Source organism: Oryzias latipes, chromosome 9 (genome assembly GCF_002234675.1).
Source record: "Oryzias latipes chromosome 9, ASM223467v1".
Lineage (NCBI taxonomy): Eukaryota > Metazoa > Chordata > Actinopteri > Beloniformes > Adrianichthyidae > Oryzias > Oryzias latipes.
In genome coordinates this window covers 18,564,515-18,586,998 of record NC_019867.2, presented here as the reverse complement: position 1 = coordinate 18,586,998, position 22,484 = coordinate 18,564,515, and the positions used below count along the sequence as shown (strand labels likewise).

General features: G+C 39.3%; 1 protein-coding gene across 2 annotated transcripts; it reads right to left on the bottom strand.

Annotated features, from left to right (window-relative positions):
• Positions 1–192: 192 nt before the first annotated feature.
• On the bottom strand, positions 193–20,054 carry rorb (RAR related orphan receptor B). Of its 2 annotated transcripts, none has more exons than XM_004072513.4 (10): positions 19,737–20,054; positions 6,148–6,233; positions 5,914–6,055; positions 5,302–5,733; positions 4,781–4,902; positions 4,422–4,554; positions 4,171–4,278; positions 3,904–4,014; positions 3,606–3,718; positions 193–3,509 (listed from the first exon to the last, which is right to left on the bottom strand). In XM_004072513.4, exons 1-10 carry the CDS (start codon positions 19,741–19,743, stop codon positions 3,345–3,347), a joined length of 1,419 nt encoding a protein of 472 aa, XP_004072561.1. In that variant the 5' UTR covers positions 19,744–20,054; the 3' UTR covers positions 193–3,344. The 2 variants fall into 2 exon arrangements, with proteins under 2 accessions (XP_004072561.1, XP_011477682.1); XM_011479380.3 differs by lacking the exon at positions 19,737–20,054 and adding an exon at positions 6,786–6,976.
• Between the last annotated feature and the right edge of the window lie 2,430 nt (positions 20,055–22,484).

Below are 22,484 nucleotides of genomic sequence, written 5' to 3'. Positions count from 1 at the left end.
GATGCATTCAGCTGCTTACACCAAACAGGCTACTCTGTAACATTCACACACTTCTCACATTGTCGTCCCCGCCCCAGCAGATATAGGATCTCCAATCCAGCTGACTAAAGCCAGTTCAGAAGGGCCATTTATCAATTCACACATTCAGAGATGAGAGGGGAAAGAACTCAAAACCAACAACAAATGTTAAAATTGGTTGTGTATAAATTATAGCATTTTATTAAAAAATATTGTTCAGCTTTCAAAAGGAAAAAAAAGAAGCTTCAAACTGACTCAAGTGATGTGGAGTTCGCCCCCTAACCCTTTTCCCTCCCTGCCAAAACCCACAGTATCACTAGAGGAGAAAAACACAAATGAGCCCCAAATGTTTCAATTCAATGAAACGTCATGCAAATAGAACAGAACAACAATAGGCTAATAGTATCAGAAGAATAGTAGTCATAATAAGAACAATAATAATAGTAAATAGTCATAAAATAAAAATAATCTTACAATGCAAACATGACAGGAGGAAACTCTGCCAGTTATTGCTACAGCTTCTTACTTACAGTGTTGCCTTTTTCTTGCCAGCACATTTTCCCTCACAACCCTATTCCACCCCTTTGATTCACAGTCTAACGAGGGAAAACAAAAATGTCTCGCGCAAAAGTGTCATAGCAAGAGTTAGAATTCACTGTCCCTGGGCTGTTGTGTCTAAATAACAGATTACTGGTTAACTTCCTTCACTCTCCCCGAAGCTGCATCTGATTGTACATGTTTGACAAGAGCAAAATTACTTCTCTTCTGCTTGTTATCATTTTTGCGATTTAGAGATGTTTTTCATTTAGACAGTGAATTCATGCTCTAAACACACACACACACACACACATAGACACACATCTATCAAAGCCTTGTCTGGGCAGATTGCTGGCATATTTAGCATACTTATGCCAATTTTTTTCATCCAAAAAAGTTATTTAATAATCTGTTTTTTTAAGTAAATTTGCAAAAAATATGATACCCTTTAATGCAAAGTCAGAAAAAATTGCTCCCTGAGAGATTCAAGCTTTAAAGAGCAAGTGATTGTCTTAAAGAGCCAGCGCCTCTAATGCTTGGGCCTGTCTGGGGTTGTAGGGAAGTCGCTGCACTTTGGAAGGAACAGATAAAAGACTTGCTGAGAGCTTGAAGCATAAATATAAGAACTTCTCATGATTTATGTTGAAGATTTCTCTAGTAAGTCAAATATATTTTCAAAATGTTCATAGAAAAATCTTGAACTAAAACAAGAAAATGTCTTTTGTACATTAATTTTACTGAATACGTTTTGTGTGAGAAAAGTCGAAAATTTGGCCACAGTGCAAAAAATCAAGCCTGAACCTCTAAGTTAGCTCTTCACTTTTAGTGCTTATGAACAACTAGGTCAAAGTCCTCAATATTATGAAATTGAACAGCAAAATAAACAATTTCTTGTCCTAAATAAATTAAATTAAACACAATAGAGAGAAAGGAAGTTGTATAGCAGTACCATTGAATGATTCATTTTGTTGCGCATAGGATTCTGTGCTAATTATTTTGTGCAATTGACTTCTCATTAGAGGATAAAAACTGTAACACCTGAAGAATAATGAATTTATGCTGAAACTGCTTAAAATATGTAATGTGTGGTTGAACACGTCCTTTCACAATAAAAAGAAGATGGCAAGGACAACGTCCCCTGATGGGATACCACAATAACTTAACTGATGTAAAATATGTTAAAAAACTATAACCTGTAAGTGCTTGAAATTGCAGCAAACAAAAAATGTAAGAATTCTAAAGGATTCCTTTCTTCACATTTGTCAGTCAGTGCTGTGAGTCCAAATTTGACATCATGCTGGACTGTAGGGACACCAGCAGTCTGAGCTGGAATGGGTTGCATCCACAGAGATTTTAAGTCATGATCAACAGCAAAAAGCAATATATTGTGTGTCTTAAGTTAACACTGCTACCTTGTTCTGAACAGTTAAAAAGGGGAGGATGAAGGAGGGTGAGGGATGGGGTCATGAAAGTTATTGCTCTTTAGGAAAAGGGTCCTACATATTAACAGCCCGGAGTGATTAACATCCATAGAAGGGATTGTGCAAATAGGAGGATGAGTGCATACACCACCCATATATTTTAGAGCAAAAGTATTTTTTCCCAAGCATATCTTTTGTAACTACCTTTTTTTTCCATTTTTGATTGGTCAATTATAGATGCACATCTTCATTTTGACATATACCCACTTATGTGTGCCTAAACATAACTCCAAGGTCCTGATTGTTCAGAGGAAAAAAGGAGTACGGGGACTTTGTGTAGAGGTGTGGAGTTCAATGTGAGGTCCTTGTTTCTGATTTTTTTTGTTTGTTTGTGTCTCGTTGATTGTTCGAAAGCAGTCCAGCTTTTATTGGACGTAATTATTGCAGCAAAAAATAAACAATTGATAGGCCGGCAAATCTGCCAGATAGTTTTTCTTGCAAAATAGAACATTTATGTATACATCTTCACCATGAAAAGTATTAGCAATTAGTTTCTTTTTTTTAAATCCTTCTTATGCTCTCTTTACATTTCTATAAGTTCCGGTCAGAAGGATGTAGCACCTTCTATACATATAAACAAAATCCAGACAAGGCTTTTGTTTATCAGCAAAACCAACTCAACTTCTTGTTTTTGCCCATTTTTCTAAGTTTACAAATTCTGTACACGAAGCTATCAAATAAAATGAAAACACATAGACAAAGTATAGTCAGTCACGGTGGACTGCTGCATATTTAAATTAGGACTAACTTATTTTAACAGAACAAGAAGTAATACTGGAATCCGTTCGCACTAGAAGAATATCTACAGTAGCTTTTCTATCTCCACAGTTCCCTACCCCACCTAGTTGTTTCAACTTGACAATGTCTTAATGTAGGAAAAAAAAGTTTTAAGAAAGTTAAATCAAATTAGCTTGCCAATCCTTTTTTTTTCTCTAAAGATTGACAGTTAAAAATTGTTCCTATTGTTCAAAGTCTGTACATTTCTGGTGAGTCACTTCAATTAAGGAGACAACTGGAAGCCCCATTTAGGCTGTGGCTTGGGGTACGCTTTGTTCATATATACATTCTTCAGACTGTAGCGGTGAACAGGATGGGATAAGTGCTGGACATTCCTGGTATTGTTGGCTGTAACTCAGAGTTTCTAGGAGATGGATCCTCACCCACCAGCCTGAAAAGAGCCTGGGGGAGCTCAGAAATATGCAGTTGCCACAACGATGGCATAGTTGGCGTGGCCTCAGTCTTCTTGTCAATTAAAACAAACTTCATTTCTTGGTCTTTTGCTGTTTGCTGCATTTGGACCACAGGCAGTCACTTGGGCATGGCCATGGCAGAGTTGGGATCGGGGTTAAAAAGTTCTTTGTAGAGCGGAGGAAAGAGGACGTTGACGGTTTCCGGGTGGAGTTGCTGGAAGGCCTGGAGCTCCTCTGTGTGGAGCGTGCACAGAGCGGACAGTGTTGGAATTCGGCTGATCAACTGTCAAACAAGAGGAGATGGTCAAATTCACCACTGTTCCAGTGTTTAAGTACCACCTAACCACAGTTTGTGTATGACAAAGTGCATGACACTTACCTTAGCCAGTGCATCTTCATCCATGTGGTTCTTCTGCATAATGTGTTGAAGAGCAAAGTAGATCTTCTCCTGGAGTTTCTGGACTTTCCGAGGTTCCATCAGCCAGGGTCGATCTAAGTGAATATACATGATTTTTTTTAAAATGATTTTTATGCCAAGGCTCCTAAATTTGATTGCATTAAAAAACACTCAACACTAAAGTACAGATAAAATGAAGTATTGACCTTGAAACTACATTCAGCAAGATTTTGCACATTTTGTCTCAAATGTAAACACCATCTATGTAAGCAAAACTGACCTGTAGAAATTAATACAGCTGCCGAAAAAAGAGCAATCTCCTCCTCTGTTAGCTGCAGTGAACACAGACTCTTGGCAAAGTCAAACACCGCACTTACTAAGTCATCGCAACCTTAAAAAAGAAATGGAGAAGGACAGACAAAAAGAAATTCCATTAGACTTTTTTAGTCAATTATAGGCTGATGATTGAAGAGAAGAGTTGACTGTTTTGGCACATATTTGTTTCTGGCTTCTTTCATAATGCACTCCAAAAAACTGCATGTCTTACCTAGAGATTTGAACATCTGCATGCCACCGTACTTTCCCTCAAAGAGCACAGTGTTGTTGAGAGGGTTAAAGGCTCTGCACATCCTGACCAAGACTACCTCCAAACAACCTGAATGAACAAAGTAAAAGAAAATATTTATGAAGCTGATATTTAATGTAAAGAGTTGAAAACCACAGTTTTATTTTTTTTACACTAAACTAAATAGAATCAAAAATACTATTATCTATTGGATGCATTTCCACTTATCATACCTGACTTGAGAAGTAGGATTTGGTCATTCTGGCACAGTTCCATGAAGCCTGAGATGCGCTTGGCAAACTCCACTACATACTGGATTGCATGGGTAATCTGGATGGCACACTGCTGCCACAGCACGTCCCGGGGCTGGAACCAATCATACCCAATTATTTCATGTATGCCATATATTTAGATGAAGGAATTATACAACCTAAACAAAAAATGGCATATTTGCTGAGACTAATGTAGCTGTGAAATCGCTTTGAATTCTATGCCTAATTCAAAGTTCTGCAAATGTTTTTTGTTCTATCATATACAGTGTTTAAACGGTGTTTTTTTTGTGTACATAATGGCAATGACATTAAATCCTTACCTTGCTCTGGTACATTTTGATCTCTTCATAGGAATGTGTCTGCCAAGCGAGCTGCTGTAGCTCTTCTGTTGTGTATTGACAAGTCTCCAAATGAGACTTGATAATATTTTGAGCAATACGATCTGAAAGAGAGAAACACTCATGTATTCTCGATTTTCATCCTATATTTGATAACTAAGAATCGTATCAAATTAAAGAGTCATGTGTTTCAATCACTGCAGAGTTGTGTGCTCTTCTGCTACTGACAGTATTCTTGTTACTGAATGTAAAGTTTGTCCTTTTCATTAAATCTATATCCTTCCCCTGAAGCGTCACCACAGTCATGACACATTGTTAGTAAGCCATGTAAACCTGTCTGATCTCCTGTTGTACTCTGAGTTTAGAATTATGTCTCAGGTTCTCCTCTAGAACTATTTCAAGCACATCTTATTTATGTTCCTTATGCAATTTCTATGCAGACTTCAGATGACTGTCATGTCATAATGTCTGTTTTGCCTGTAGAGCAAAATGTCTGAAATTACCGAGCTCTCCCATGCTGACATTGTTGGGCCCGAGATGACTTTCCTGGTAGCCTCCATAGCTGAAGAGGTTGGGTACGGGAGTAAGGTCGTAAACCGGCTCCTGCTTAATGTGCTTCATGCCTGACATGTCCAAACCCGACTGATCTGGAGACGGTTGGGTTGAATCTATCCCGTAGTAGCCCCCCGGAATTCCACCTCCGTTACTATGGCCGCCTTTGGGTAGGTCTATGACATGACCATTGGCATATGTCCCTCCGATTTCATGATTGAGAGTGGATAGTCCGTTGGTTAGGCTGGTGGAATAAACACGAGCCAGTGCTTCAGCTTCACCAGTCTGCTGCTGCCGCTGCTCCTGCAGCCGTGCCTGGTGCTTCTGCACCTCTGCATACAGGCTGTCACGTTGCTTCTTTGACATGCGGCCAAACTTAACAGCTGTATTTGGGCAAAACAAAGATGCAGAGGGAAAGATGTTAGTGATGGCTTTGAAAAGTACATTTTGTGTGTAAAGTTTTTTTTTTTTGCAGAGCTATTAAAGTAGAACATAGGTTCAAAATATACAAGAGCAGTATTCATTGTTGTGTATTCAGCACCAAGATTTCAACTAGGCCTCACCATCTCTGGACATTCCAAGTGCAAGACATTTCTGCAGGCGGCAGTGTTGGCAGCGGTTGCGGTTTGTTCTGTCAATGAGGCAGTTCCTCTGGCGGGGGCAGGAATATGAGGCATTGTTCTGCTGGCTCCGTCTGAAGAAACCCTGGTTGCAGGTCAACAAAGAGTACCGGTCTCAACTTCAGCTTTCTTAAAATGTAACATGTATATTTTTTGACAATGGAATTTAGGCCTTACCTTACATCCCTCACACGTAATGACTCCGTAATGGATTCCGGATGATTTGTCTCCACAGATTTTGCATGGTATAACTTCGATTTGGGCTGGAAAAAACAAGCAAGATGGGAGAAAAGATATGGGTCACAAATTTTGTTTCAAATCCAGAGTAAACGTTCATTTGCCCCTTAGCTCCTCAGAGTAACACCTTACTCATTCACTAACCACAGCAGGTGGTTTAATTTGAAGATACAGTACAGGATGGACTGAAGTACCTGACTATGCTCACAGTGTGCCCAAGCATAGTATTTTGGACCACAAATTCACAAGGGCACAGTGACATGTGAACATTCATTATATCTTTGAGTTTTTTTTACTGACTGGTGCACTCAGGACTGCATATGTGCACATCAGTCACAAATAAATCACTAGATTTTGTGCATTATCTTTTGTGTTGAATTTGACGCAGAAGACCCCTCCAGGTAAAAAAAAGTTGTCTATAATGGGAAACAGGTTACATCACAGAAGGACAATACTTTCTCTTCATACCCCTTTTTACTGCACTTATATACCCTGGTTCAGGCCAGCTGCTCTTGGTATTTAACATACTCTAATTGACATACACTAATTTTCTATCTCTATCTTTCTATCTTACTCACTGTGTATAGGAAGCTCCATGTACAAGTCACAAGCAAAGGCACAACATGGAAATCATTTCAGCACACAAGGATGTGGCTTTGAAAATGTGTTCCATTGTAGGAAGAGAAATCGGCAGTTCCAGCTAAGATATGGATGTACATGTATGTAGAGGTAGGCAGGTATGCTGCTGAGATGGCACAGGCTCTATAAAGAGATTAGACAGCCGATCTAATCCTAAAATATTTCCCGACGTGCTTGTTCTATCCTCTGCTGAGCAGTGTCTTAGTCCCATCTGAAACAGCCATTCATATAATCTCTTGCAGAGTTCCACCTGTGGGATAAATCTGCAAGAATTTATACATTTTCTGTGAATTTTAAAACAAATTGTCCCTGTTTACAATTGTATACGTTTGGATTAACTGATCTCACTTAAGCATGTTAAGACAACATTTCTAACACTTATTTTCATGTACAAATCATGGTTAACTGCATGTAAATCCAGAAATGTAGTTTCACATTTTTCAACTCAAAGTTTATAAACTTTATTTTCTTTTAAGGGGATTGTAATTTAAGTGTGTGTGTGTGTGTGTGTGTGTATGTCCATGTAAAAAGGCCTGGTGGAATGAGTGTGCAATATTCATAATTGGATAATCTCTTATGAGGATCAATGAAAGTAGTCATGTCTGTATAGCAACTGGCCAGGTAGACATGATTATAGTGAACTACAAAAATCTAACTGCACCTTAGAGACACTTGTAAATGTGTGTTAAACATGTAAATCATTAATGCAAAATACAAGAACAGTTTCTTTGTTTTTGTACTTTCACTAAAGTTGAACAATGGCTGCATATTCATAGATTTACCCTAGATTTACCTAAACAAATCCCTTTTAGTTTGCCAGTGTAACAGTGTACATTTCTGACTCCTTTTAATTAGCCGTACTGCAATAACATGCAGCCCAAGGGATGTAGTCCCCTCATATAGCTCCATTGTTATCTCCTTAAACTTTTTTTCCTTTGTCAGATTAGAAACAAAATAGGATTGTTGTATTAATGCCAATAATATACAACTTTAGTTTTTTTTATTTCTCATTTTGTTGTCAAAGTGCAGCACTGAAAGCTGTACTCGGCTGTTTAAACACAAATCATGGGCAAAACAATGACAATGATGTCCCTATGTGTAATACAATTGTTGATATGTCTGAGACACGTTATTTTTTAGTAAAATTGCTTACAAATGGTCCTGGGACATTTTCCTGCTCTTTACAGTATGCCAAACACACATAAAGAAAACCTGACTTGGACAGTAATTCCCTAACATGTGGAATGCAAGTCAAGCAATCATGCTATAGCCAAAACTCTCCAAATAGCAGAGACCTGCTTTCCTCTTAGAACCAGAAATATGGGACAGAATGGAACACTTCTGACTTTGGTTCAAGAGACTGTTGCCTGGTACTAGCGCTGTCCAAGATATGACCCATTTTCACCCGTTAACGGCCAACTGGCTCCAAACTGGGTCAGTGTAGAGCAGTGGACTGGGACTACGTAAGGACTCTATACACAAAGCTGTCAATGAATGTGGCCTGTAACATACTATTAATAGTTTGTAAAACAGGTCAGTTACACCCAGGACATGGAGGTAATGAACACAGCATATAGAAGCAGTAAACAAAACAGGACAACACTTCTTCACTATCTATCATGATCTTCTGTAGAAGTTAAGTTGCTCCAGTTAGGTTAAAACTTTTTAGTGCATATTTTTCCCCAACTTTCTATTTTGTAAAGTGCAAGAAAACCTCCTTTTTTGTTCCTTTTCTTTACCCCATAACAAATGCATTCCTCTGTCTATCAAATAATTCTGCCCCAGAGAGCATAGGTTTGCAAGCAGGGGATTGTTTTCTCTTGTTTTAAGACAGAAACAGAACATGCACTATGTGAAGGATAATGTATGTGTCCATGTGAATTTAAATAAGTGTAAATGAATGTTTGTCTGTGTGGGTGCATGTATTGTGCAGTGAGTGTGTGTTGTGTAAAATACTGCCTGTGGGGACTGTCAGGTGGGAAATAGGGAGACGTTCATGACAGCATTGCTGTTGCCAAGGTGACCACCCACTTGCTGCACTTGTCTGGCTGTCACAGCAATGATGTGCTAAGCTGTCACACTCCAAAAGGAAGTGATGTCGTCATTTTGAGAAAGCCCATTCTCAGCAATAAATGCTATGTGGATTTGAACTTTATTCATATCTATTCAACATACCCCTAGCTACAAGAAGGTGTCCAATTCACTTGTAAATGTTTGCCTAAAAACATTTTGACTTAAACTTCTTTCTAAATAGTTTACAATATTCTTCTGGATTGCCGTTTACTTTGCATTAATTGCATCACTCAGCAGTACTGTTAGAGATGGCACGTGTCAGGCTACATTTAGCACTCCTTGTCCTAAATTCATAAAATTCTTTTCAATATTATTGTTGCCGAACTGGAAATCTGCATCTCCACCTCTCAAAAATAAAACTTTTCACTTATCCCAGATTTGGGCAAAAATGCAGTAACATTTCTGTTTGTGTTTCTTTTATTTGGATAGTTGCATTGCCACTTTATGAAAATTATTTCTGCTCTCTTTTGATTTTTTTTAATTATTTTAACTCTAGGACATTACTTTATACTAAACGATGACATGAAGATAACCAGACAATTTGTGAGATGTCTTTGGACCATACTATCTATAAATGTAAAAGTCATGAAAATCTTTTTCTTTAATACGTTTTTTCTCATTGTTCTAATTTGGTATATATTTTAATGCTTTAAATTTTGCAGAAATATCACACTTTTATTAGATGAATAGAACTGTGTTCTCCTTTATTCAAAATTATGCTGAATGATGAGATATTTTTTGGTTTTTATTTTACATTCCAAGCAAAGGATTGCATCTTGAAGGCTGAATTTTTAAAGTGGGACCGAAAGAAGTCTAATGTTAAAATTTCCCCTAACCTCTCTTGACAAACATCCATCTCCAAACAAAACCTAAGTAGAAAAGGCTACTCGCCTCTGCTTCTGGAGATTGCTTTGCCCTCAAGATACATGCTTTTCATGGGTGTGAGGGACTTCTCTCCAACCTGGGTTGACCCAGTCAGAGCAGAGTGACTGACAGCAGCCTCAGCCAGCAGGCGTGGGACCATTATCCCGAGGTTATTATGTAAGAGCTGGACTGCAACGCTGGCGGTTCTTTAGCTAAGAGGTGGATCAGGCGTACACAATCTCTTCAGGTAGAAAAAGATAGAACCAACCAGAGAGGAATTTCACTCAGGACCAGGCAAAAAAAAGCTGCTTGAATTCGAAACATACACATTGTGTGTGTGTGCAGCTCGTAGTGGCCACGAGGGCTGTGTTGCATTTGCACGTGTGTTGTGATAATTGATTTTTAATGAAGTGAAGATCTCCTGTGTATTTTCTGGGCTGGCTGTTTCTCTAAATAGACTCTAATTATCTATATTAATATGCAGATATAAAACAGAAGCCTTTAAAAAACATGTTTCATTTACTTTGATGACTTTAAAAAGGTGGGTTCTTGTGCATTGCATTGTTAACCGTTATGCTTAAATACATTCCTTGAAACTAATAGGCTCTGGACTAGAGGCAGCTGATTATGTCTATTCTCACAGTGTAACAGCAAATTAGGACCACTAGATGCTGCAATACAAGTGGTGTTTCTCTATCTCTCTTAATGTGGGTGAATGTGTGTGTACTTGTATTTGTCATCTTATTAGGACATAATCATTTATCTCGTTGGGACTTGTTTGCTTAATGGGGACTCACTGAAGAAAGAAATATTAATATTTTGAGTAGGATTAGGGCTAGAGTATGAATGAAGGATAAGTTAGGAATCAACTGGTGATGGGCACATTTAGGATCAGGGGCAAGTTAAAAATATTATAAATATATAAAAGTCAGTGCAATGTCCCATTAAGAAAAGCTGAACAAACGCGAGTGTGTGTGCATGTGTGTGTGTTTGTGGCTCTGTTGCCAATAGGGCAGACTGGACATGCATGTTTCATTCCTTCAGCCTGCAGGGTTGGTCTACAACAGTAACACACCCCGAGCAACACATAATACCATGGAGTAGCAAAAACAAGATATTCACTTGAGGTTTCAGTATCACAGTTTATAGAACAGTTGAAATCACTTTCTGTCATAACTTTTGCCGGTCTAAGCCATCTCTGAAATGCAAACACAACTCCTACTGTAGTCCCAGGGGTTGATTTGCTGGAGATAAATGTGGGTGGTATCTCCACTTCATTAAAAAAATATGCATAGCTTCTTTCCAGCTAACTAGATATCTTCTGGGAAAATAAAGGAGATCAGCTTCCCCTCCATCACAGCCTTGTTTAATCGGAGCAATACTGGTGCTGATCTTAGATGTCTATATACTGTGAATTATAGTACCACTTCTCACCATCCCCTTCTCTTCAGTCTGTTTGACTTTTTTACCCGTCTCTGAGTGATCCGCCTTGCTGTAAGTGGCTGGGAAAACATTTCAGTTTCTGTATTTTAAGATCTATTTCTATCTTTCCAAAAAAAAAAGGTTTCAGTCTTCCTTGTCTCATAGAGCATAGAGGAAAAACAATCTTTAAATGTTCCTGAGTCTCACCCTCACTCTTTGTCTGTCGCTGCTAAAAAACATTGAGAAAACTTCTGATGGTGTGATCGTTGAGTGGATTAATCCACACTGCTGGGAATAGCTTACAGCAGTGCTGTGTGGGTTATATCCCTAGTGTCTGCTGTCATGTTTCCACATCATACTGCCCCATTAAAATCAATGAAATACTGCCATTGCTCATGGTTTTAAACAAGATTTTGCTGTGTGCTGACAGACTTTTTCTTTTTTTCTGCAGTTTAACCTTTTTACAGTTTAAAGTGACTATAAATTCGATTTGAAGTGTGGTGGACTCTCAGTTCCTCTCAAAGGGACAAATTAAATGTCATGCACTTGACCATTCTGTATCTTTCTTTTTTCTTTCTTTTTTTTTAGCAAATTGACTGAAATCCCAGTCACCACATGCCTTTTAACACAAGTTGACAGCCTTGTGTTCTTTTAATGTGCTGGTAATTTTGCACTATTTGGTGGAATTGTGTAATAAAATAATCTCTTATTTATATCTGGTGAGACAATAAGTTCCAACTTTTCTTGGATTAATTACAGATTTACTGTTGCAGGTTTTTTATTTATTTAAATCATCTGAAAGTTGATGAAATTCATATTTTCGCATTGAAAAGAGGCTGTCTGTACTTGCCTATGGTCCTCAGTTAGCTTTAGTTAACAAGGTTTGGCTTATTCTGAGTAGAATGAGTGGCACACATATTGCTCATCAGAAGTGCGTTTGTTGTGTTTCTTTGTAATAATGTCTGCTTTACGGTGTGTTAAAGTAATCATAGTAAAGCCATACAGTCAGTCTACTTCCCCTCCCCCTCCCCATTTCCCGCCTCCAAGCGTGTTTTTGTCCTCTCTGTAATATATAGACATTCACACTGGATGAACTTGCTTGCACTACACCAACCTCCCCTTCTCCCATCAGTTTACCCCCCAATGCACACACTGCCATCACCCAGATGTACAAACTACAAAAAAGGTCCCTCCCTCCTCTGCTGTACGTCAGAGGGCATGCCCTGTTTGCCATGCAGACCAAAGCACTCTGGGTAATTGCGCAGATAGCAGGTCTGGGATCAGCTGCGGTTTGCGCATGGAATATTGTACTGCTGTGTGATTGGACGCCATGGAGATGGAACAGAAGGGGGCCACTGGCTGCCATCCAGTGCATCGATTTGCTCTCGCAAGCAACGCACATGCACAGCAACATTTATTAAAAGACACGTTCGGACAGAAACTCACATTCAGACATGCTCAAATGCCTTCATTACTGCAATCCACTTTTTTGAAGAAAAAAAATCACCAGATTTTATAGTATGTCATTTGTGCACTTGCATTTCTTCGTTTCACCTTTACCATACACCCACACTGTCTCCCACCTAGTGCAGCACGAGTCCCAAGGCAGATAGGAAAAGACGGAGGCGTGGGAAAAGCCCACAGGGTAAACCCAACCACTAACTTAGCACACACGCTTGCACACATGCATACATACAGACACACAGTCTACCCATCTGCCTCTGCAGATCTGCTTCCCATCATAACTGTACACACACAGACTCACAGTCCAACCCCCTGGGTGACCTAAAGGACCCTGATGGCCTGTGACCTTTCCTTAAGGACTGGAAGAGTGCATCGGAGTGGAAGGAACAATTGTTAGGTGTGAGAGGGCTAAATCATCCAGGAGAATGCAAGCAACAATATTTTTGTCAGTTCAAACAAAAAAAAGTAGGTGTTGAGAGCATTCTGTTGCTGTCACCAATGTTTTTTGTGTTATTTCTGCTTTTTGGAGGCATGAAGGGCTGTTAGAACACAGAGCAGTGCTCATACTTTGCTAAAATGCAAAACAAAAAGTCTTGACACAAACACAATGGCTGCGATACTGTCAAACATTACATTTTCTTTCTCCCTTTTACCTCAAACTCCTCCTACTATGATGTTTCTCTTGAGTCTAATGTCAGATGACTGTGTGTGTGCCAGTCTTTGAAGGGGAAGAGAGTGGAAAGGTGGTTATCCCAGCATAGAGAGAAATATAAAAAGAGAGAGGGACATCCAAAAAGAGAAAAACAGAAAATTGCTTTCAGGTCTTACATAAGGTGGAGAGAAATTTGCTCTGTTTTGTTCAAGTCACTTTTTGTACAGCGGGAGTTGGTGACTGGTCAAATTAAATGAGGAGGCATGGAACATCATAACAAAGGAGATTGAATGGACTTCAAACCTTTAATGAAAAGAGCCGCACTTAGGGCTAATGGGTAACAGAATTCAATCACAGAGAGGTGGATGGAAACCACCCTTTCCCTTCAGATTTCACTGAAAATTGCTTAAATCATTCAGATACGTCTACTTACACATTCTAGAAAGGCTTGAAGTAACACTTTAAAGAGGCTTGTGACTGTATGTAAAAACAAAAATAAGAATCAACACATGCTAGTGATAGTAAGTGAATATACTAAAGTACTGAGCCCACCTTTAGCTATATATTTGTTTATACCTAAAGATCTGTAAATCTTCTAGAAAATACTATTCTTTTGCCTACACAACATTTATGAAAAATAACCTTTAATAATGCATTTTCATGTACGTAGCAAGGGGTTAGAATTTTTCCAATTTCACAGGGTTTGTCTTGCAAATATTAAGTGAAAGCTCAAAATGCCACATTGCTTACTTCCTTAAAAAATTGGTTAAACCTAAAACAGCTAAAACCCAACTCTGTGAATAGATTTCTTTTTAATTCCAAGTAGTTTTAAAAAGGCAAAATCATTCAGCCTGCATGTTAAAGTGTGTGAGCATGCACATGTGCGCGCTCTCTCCTAGGGATAGCCGCTAATAGCTCGCCTCAGGCAATAATTTAACTTAGCTTAACAAGATTCTCCCCAAAGTGGCCCCAGGGGCATCTCTCACAGAGGCAAATTGATCACAAAGACTATCACAAGAACTTGGCTCTGCCGGGCTCGACCCAGTATGTTCTTCACCTGCTCTCTTGTGCTTCTCTGTCTCCAGTGGGATGATTTACCAGAATTTTTCATTTGAACATTAAATCATCAAAGTGAAGAGAGCAAACATCGCAGCGGCAGTGGCAGCCGCGGTTTCCCTAATTGCATTCTCTTTGTGAATGGCGGGAGGCCTAATGTCAACAAGCCTCCCACATGTGAGCGCTCATGCTCCCTCACAGACAGACCGAATAATAGTCTCTTCAATGAGATTACTAGCACTAAAACAGGCTAATCTTTGTCATTAAGAAAAGATGTCGCACTTGGCTAAGTCACATTATAGGCTTATTGTAGTCAGAGCATGCTATTCACCTACTAACAACTTCACATAAGGCAGACAAATGTGCATTCTGATTATCATCAGATATCATCATTGCCCTACAAGATCATTTCTGCCTACATTTTTCCTAGCAAATTAACTGAAAATGATTAGTTGCAAATTCTCTCCCTAGTTGTGATCTTAAAACAAAAGTTTTATTTCGGTCTTTAGTAAAAAAAAAAAAAAATCGTTTTTAAATACCAGTTTGAAAACTTTTAAATGCCTTTAACATTTTTCTGAGAGTAGCTACGGTGAAATTTGAAGAAGTATATAGACTAATCTGCTTTAGCTAAAGTCTAAAAGGTGGTTTGCAAGGGTGGACTTTGGATGCAGCTATTGCAGGTAGTTATGTTAATCATTGCTTCAAATGTGTGCAAGTGCAGGCCGAGGACACCAGTTTGCATCTGTGTGTTTGTGAGTGGATGTGCTAACATGCATGCATGTAAAAGCCAAATGGAGTGTTTTTCCATCTCTCAGTCCTCTTTTGCATAAGAACTCACCTGCTCAACCCATCACATGCACAGAACCTCATTTGTCTTATATAACTTCTTAAGTCTAACAGTAACCTTACCTTCCTCTTATCTTATCTCACTCATTCACTCACTGACACTTGTCCCGTCTCCGCTGGTGTTTGCCCTCTTTTATTAATTCGCCTCATTCAGGTGAGACGCTCCAACTTTAGCGTGTGAAGAAATAAATTTAGCTTTTTCACAAAAATGTACAAAACTCTGTGAGATCTCAATTAACATTAAATTAAAATTTAAAAAAAAAGTGTGTCCAACTGTTTTTTACTGAACCTAATAAGTAATTATTGCAGATCATCTACATGCCATTTGGCGCCAAAGTTTGTTGAAATCGCTGCATTCATTTGTGCGCAGTGTTAGGGGGTTTTTGTGCATTTTTTTTCCGGACGGGGGTGGAGGTGGGGGTAGGGGGTTCTTTGTCAAAAAGCATGCATGTTAAGTTAACTGCTTTGAAATTGCATGTGATTAAACAATCCAGAGTGTTCTTGTTCTTAACATAGGCTGATCGTGTGTAAAACATGGGTGGATATTTATTCTCACTTTTTGTAGGCACCAACATTTATTAACTACTTGTATTTACTTTAGAGTAAATGAAAGAAAAACACATGAATATCCAATATTGTTTTGCGTCCACTAAGACACGCTCCCTTCATGGATGAATACAACTGCCAAAACAGAAGAGGCTGTGAAGAGAGTATGACTTCGAGGCAGATTTAGAGTTTAGGAGTGGTTCAGGCTGAAATCCCTTCTGGCAAAGATAAAGCAGAGACATAAACTGCAGCGTTGCCACACAGCTCGTGCTCTACGCGCATTAAAATTAAACAGAGATAGAACTGACTAAGGAGTAAAACTGGTCGCTTAAACACCCCTGGAGAACCACAGAGGGGGAAAACCAACATGGGGCGCATGCTGAGCCCATGCTAAACAAACAAAGACTGTGATACAGACTCAGTGGGACGTAGACTCGCAGGCCAGGGAACCTGGATGCCTCGGCAAAGGTTGCACAGGCGTGCAAGGTGCAGAGTAGACTGAAGACAGGTGCAGAGACTGCAGGGAAATGAGTCCTAATTTAAAACTTGGTTTGTGGCACCTCAGTCAGTCACTAGGGCTGAGTTGAGGGATTAACAAAGTAGCCTGCATGGGCTTGGGGTAATCCCCCCCTCCTTCTTACATAACACAGGCCCATTAGTAAGCACAAAAACACAATAAACAACAAACAAAACAATAACACTGTGCTCCAGAACTGACCGCATATGCACTATAAACACTACTAGTCTAAGTGGCTCAGGCCAGGTGCCCGCTATTGTGAGAAACAATCGATTCCAGCTCAACAATGAAAAAACAGAGATTTGGTTGAAATAACAGCTCGCTAACCCACTGCTTCCAAGTGGGGCTGTCACATTCTCATCTGCTACTTCAATAGAATGTTCTTATTTTCAGCCTATTTTTTTTATTGAATTGTTACAAAATGTCACGCATCATCATAACAAAATATTATGCAATAACATTATAGAACCGGCACCACAAAAACATGAAAAATTGCCAAATTTAAAAATATATATAAAACTCTAATTTATATTTTTTCATTAAATACAAACATTACTAGTCATGTGCCATAGATTTATCTGCACAGACTGCTTCCGTTGGCTTAGACTAAAAATTGATCCCGGGATGCTTTCGAACTGAACGGATCGATGCTTGCACAAGCCTCCAACGCAAAGCAGGATGGGACTAATTCTATTGGCATGAGGCTGTCATGCGTAGTCTTGCAGCTTTTTGTCAGTGTGTGTTTCCAATTCCTTCTGCATGTGAACACAAAGTGTCTAGCAAGGTGAAATACATAAGAACAAAGTTTAAATGAACCCCAATGAGATGCTCTGCGTTCCAGGAAAACCTTTTTCTATGGTTTCCTTCTCCTGCTGCTAAAATCTCATCACCTCTGGTTTTACTGTCCTCCTGCTCTCCTTCAGTTCCTCTCATCCCACTGTTCCACATGGAGCCTGAGAGACTTCTGCCAAATCTGAACTCTTTGACCTATCTAGCGAGACTTCTTAAGTGCTGGTAAAGTTCATCTAACTTGCTGATGGAAAAAAAAACCCAGACATGAGCTAATAGCTAACATTTGTATCACTCTGATGATAGGAAACTATTGACAGACAAAATACATGTTCACAAAGTTGGTGCATGTTTGTTTAGGTCTGGAAGATCATGCAAACACTGATCCTATGAGTTCATGAATTTGTTTGACAGAAAGTACTTATTTCTAATGTAATTTCATCAAAAGTTTGTTTCCCTCACTGCTGCAGATATAACTTTTTTTTGCCATAAACATGTTGACTAAAATTATTCTTTGTTCACATAAATTAAAATACATAAAACAAGTTTTCTAAATGATTGCACTAAAACTTTTCTAAACAACTATTTATGATGTTACAGATGTAATTATCTCTACACTACAGTGAGTTTTCCTCTCTGTTCTAAGATTCTGAAAGGGCCATTGTGATGTTCTTGTGTCAGTTGTTTTCTTTTTGGCTGTTTCAGGTCAACTCATGCACTGACATCATCTTTGGTCAGGGCTTCAGGACTTGTGGCTTTTGTTAAATGATAATTGCCAATGCACATGAGGCCTCTGTCTTTTTTTTTTATAACCTTGGTTGTGAGCACATTTCAGTGTAAGGGCAGCCGAGACTCCACACAGAGACGCACACACACACAAACACACACACACAGGTTGGGAGTGGGGGCCGGACAGCCCACACTGATTTAATTCTATCTGACAAAACCCTTTGGGGCGTGCAGAGGGAGAGAGGAAGATGAGGGTGGGTGGGTGGGGGGTGAGAGAGAGAGGGGGAAAGACAGGCTAAAAGAGGGGTGAGGGAGACGCTTTGGGGGCCTCTTCTGCCAAGCACAGCTATAAAGTGAAAGCAGGAGCTTTCGGTATGCCCCCTTCCAAAGCCGTCCGTGCACGAGAGTGGACGCTAGGCCCATTAGAACATGGATAAAATACAAGGTGCATGGCTGGAAAGTTTGACACAGGATTACACAGAAAGAAGGGGAGAAGGGGAGAGGTGCGTGTTTGGCCTCCAATGTTCCGCTTCCACAATGTTTGATGGCCTGAGCAAGCAAACAGCATGATCTATCTGTTAACAGAATATAGATAGATAGATAGATAGATAGATAGATAGATAGATAGATAGATAGATAGATAGATAGATAGATAGATAGATAGATAGATAGATAGATAGATAGATAGATAGATAGATAGATAGATAGATAGATAGATAGATAGATAGATAGATAGATAGATATACATACATACAGGCAGGCAGACAGGCAGATAGACAGACAAACATCTTAATTCAGTAAATCGTGTTGTTAATCTATTTAATTATCAATTTTTCTGTTAGAATTCAAAAATGTATTGTTTTAGTGCATTGTTCTATCTCTGTCTTCTAATAAATATTTATACATTTACATTAAGGCCTTCTCTACTTAGTTCAACTAACTAAGTGGTTTGAAAAAACTATATTTTCATAAATAAATGACGTGGTGATATTATTTATTTTTCAACATTATTTTTAGTTTCTTTTTGAGAGTATGTATGTAGATCCCAGGGCTTCCAATTATTTTCTAACATGAATTATTATTATAAGTATTTAGTTTCAATTATACTATACTTAAAGTCAAAAACACGTTTTTCATATCACAAAAAGATAATGAAATATTATTATAGGTCATTGTCAGTGTCTGTGGGGTTTTGCGTTGAATATTTGCGCAGCATTAAGACCAGAAAATTAAAATAAATAAAAATAAAATGAAAAAACAATAAATGACTAAATTTATAGATGTCTGAAAAGGAAAATTGTGCGCAATGTGCTTCAAAATTCATAAGCTGCATTTGCGCTAAAACGAAAAAATAAAATTGACAGAAAACTGCAGGAAAAAGTTTGCACCTGCCCTTGCGTTTTGGTGTGCGTGTGTTAGTGTGTGTGTGTGTGTGTGTGTGTGTGCAGCACGTCATTGACGTGGGTTAATGTCCACGGCGCGCTGCAGAGTGCTGCAGAAATGGGTTAGTGGAGCGCCCGAAAAAGAAGCGTGTCCAGACGCAACTTTCTAAAAACTTTTTATGGCCCAAGTTTGCTGCAACAAACGAAGTCACGTTCCAAAACACGATCCAACACGATATGCTCACAAAAATGCGCAGTTATTACAAAAAGATAAAATAAAATAAAATCCAATTTCGATCCCCTGCTTTAAATTTGAATTAAAATGTTCATTTTTAGGGACAGCTGACCTATCCTAAAAAGTATAATAAAAACTTAAAATAAAGGAAAAGTTTTCCGAGTCTGGACAGATATTTTAACATACAGTTGAAACAAATTTAAAAAAAAGAGCTGAAATTAAAAATTCTATAATGATAAATAATATTTTTTAGTTCTTATTGTAATCCTTCATTCATATTTGTGATGGATAACTGCGGGTATGTTTGGCTCTTACCTCGCATCGTGTTGGCGTTGCAGGAGCTGGTGCTGAGGCTCGCTTCCCAAAGCAGCACTCATGAAGAAACAAACATAAACACTTTCTACAAACCGCGGAGGGAAAGATCCACGTTCAAAAATAACAACGACGAGAGCGTGGAGGACGTGCGTCCACGGGCTGCCCTGTGTGGAAGCGTCTCTGCGCTAAAAGCATCCCAAGCCGGGGCGCAGGGAGGCGGGCTGAGGTCTGTCGGTGCGTCGCTCGGTGCGCTCTGGTCGTGTGGCCGCTTTTCTCATGACATCTGCGCTCTCACCTATGGGAGGGTTTCACTGCTTTCTGCCGGCGGAGGGAGGGAGGGAAGAGTGTGCAGGGGAGGCTTTACCCGGATTGGGCTGGAGTATTCCCTGCTCCTCCCACTCTCTCCTGCACCCGAAGCTTCAACGCACGCATACACGCGCGCGCGCAGACAGAGAAGCTTTTAACATCACTTTCATCAGTCAGTCATCCTCCTGCACATTCATTCTGATTGTATGAAAACGAATGCAGCCTCCTGTGACACTGAAGGCGTTTCAGCTCATAAATGCGTTAAAGTGACTCCAAAGAACAAACTTGGAGTTGGCATTAATGTCCTCAGTTTTGCTTTTACTAGGCAGCAGCTGTGTACTGTACAGGGAGTTAACAGATTCTATGTCACAGAGAGAAACAGAACAGCTCAGGTGTCTTCTGGCCTGGGTGGTTTTCAGGGTGGAGTCCTCTCTTTCCATTGAGAAACCCTGAAACACTCACCTGGAAACTGAAAGAGTAGGTGCCACCACTGCATTGTACAATGTCTCAGTAGCTCAGGCTGCAGGGTGTTGGATATAAATCACAGTATATCATGTCAATTTCACTTAAAATAAACAAACATGTAGGTGTTTTTGATGTTTCCTGTGTAGTTTGGCATTGTTCAGAGCCATTTGTTACTTTTCTGATGGTAAAGTTAAAATTTGGATTAAAAAAATCATTAATAAAGCAACATTATAACGTGTAGATTTAAAAATAAAAAGAAGGAAAGGTTTGGTCCTCTCTAATTTTGATTTTTATTAGAACATGACAATAAGAAATCTTGACCCACCCACCCCATGCCATTTGACCTGTAGAATGACCTGTATGTTTTCAAAATGCAAACAAGTGTAAATGCATTTGGACGTCATTCTTAGCATTACATTTAAGGTGTCTGGCCTTTTGCAGCGCTATGATTTTGGAGCCTCTGTAAGTTTGGACAAGGTGGGTTTGAGGAGAGCCAGGTGTGGGTAGGAGACACTTTCAACTCCTGGTCTCTTTTAACCTCTTTCGCTTTGGCTCAGGGAGGGAGACGCAGAGAAGAAGGAAAGAGAGAGAAAGCGCCCCAAGCACATCTCCACTGACCTACATTTCATCCTTCGCTTTTTTCCTCTTCCCCTTTTTTTCGTCTTTTATTTCTTCAGTACCAACAGCTCCATAATTGTGATGTAATGACCAAAGCAAGCGTGATCAAATCGCAGACTGGTCAGGGTGAAACACTTTTTAAGGACCGGCAGACAGAAGACTGAGATAAATAGGAAGTGAAAGCTAGTAAAGAGGAGGGGCTAAAATGAGACAGTGGGCTTGTTAGAACTTGAGAATACAATGAATGTTTCCTCCCATTTTGTCAAAGCACTTGATGGGTCTTTATGTGGTCTGCTTTCTGTGCAGAGTTCAGGCCATCTATTAAGAAGCTTCGACTCTCGATGCAAATCCTTCACTGTTGTCCCCTAAACTCACAGATAGTCGAGAAATTGCAAGATTACTATATAAGAACATAGTCTGCAGAGCAAGAAAGAACATAAGGTTATGTTTGATTAGATATACTGGCGTGTGGAGCGCTCAGTCCATATGGTGGTAAGAGGGAAGAATGGAGCTGAGTGGGCTACGCCTGAGGGCCAAACTTGGAGAAGTAGTCTGCTCTGAGATCGGATCAGGTCCTTCTGTCTTCATCTCTCTCTGTCTGCTTGGTCTGGCAGCCTCCTCATCACTTGCTACATCTCCATCTGTCCATCTACCTGACTGACAATTGTTCTATCTCAAAGGCTTTCAGCTAATTGTGGGTGGAGACCAGTTAAATGATTTGCTTTCTGTTATAAATATATTTTTGTGACTTGGCTTCATCTGTTTTGATTCCTTCTAGTTTGTTTCTGTCCTCATCCTTAGCTGCTCTATGGTTTGTATGTGTGCTTTTTGATGATATGATTCAGCAACACAAACTGCCCCCTGACAGATGGAAAATGATCTCGGTACAGTTAAAAAGGCTTAAAGTGGGGGACATTTTATACAATTGATTCAAATTTATTGTCGCAAAGGTACCGGTAGTAATTTAATAGAATTTGCTAAACTGTACATGAAAGATCTACCTAAAGGTCATGCACTACTATGTTGTTTGTCAATCTTTTGACATGGGGTCATGGGTCAAAAAACCCTTGGATATTTTCTCATGTGCAGTCAAAAGAAGCAAGATTAACACACTTAAAATCTATTATCTGCATATCTGATGACAGTGCCTTCAGCATCCGTAATGTCATTTGCTGTTTAGGTAATGTTAACTTATACAATGCTAACACCGTGCCGCATTACCTTCTGTTAGCAATATTAAAAGCTCCAATGAATTACAAGCTCAAATGCATTACAAGGCATTTTTTCGAAGCAACGCAAAATCTTAGTGGACTAAACTTCCTGGAAAGCAATTCAAAATGCTGCTCACTCACGGTGAAA

What these genes read in the sequence shown, in the direction of transcription:
- rorb (XM_011479380.3), bottom strand. An exon ending in ACTTGGAATGTCCAGAGATG is followed by an intron (nt 5,734 to 5,913) that starts GTGAGGCCTAGT and finishes GCCCAAATACAG; the next exon opens with CTGTTAAGTTTGGCCGCATG. An exon ending in AATCCTACTTCTCAAGTCAG is followed by an intron (nt 4,279 to 4,421) that starts GTATGATAAGTG and finishes TTGTTCATTCAG; the next exon opens with GTTGTTTGGAGGTAGTCTTG.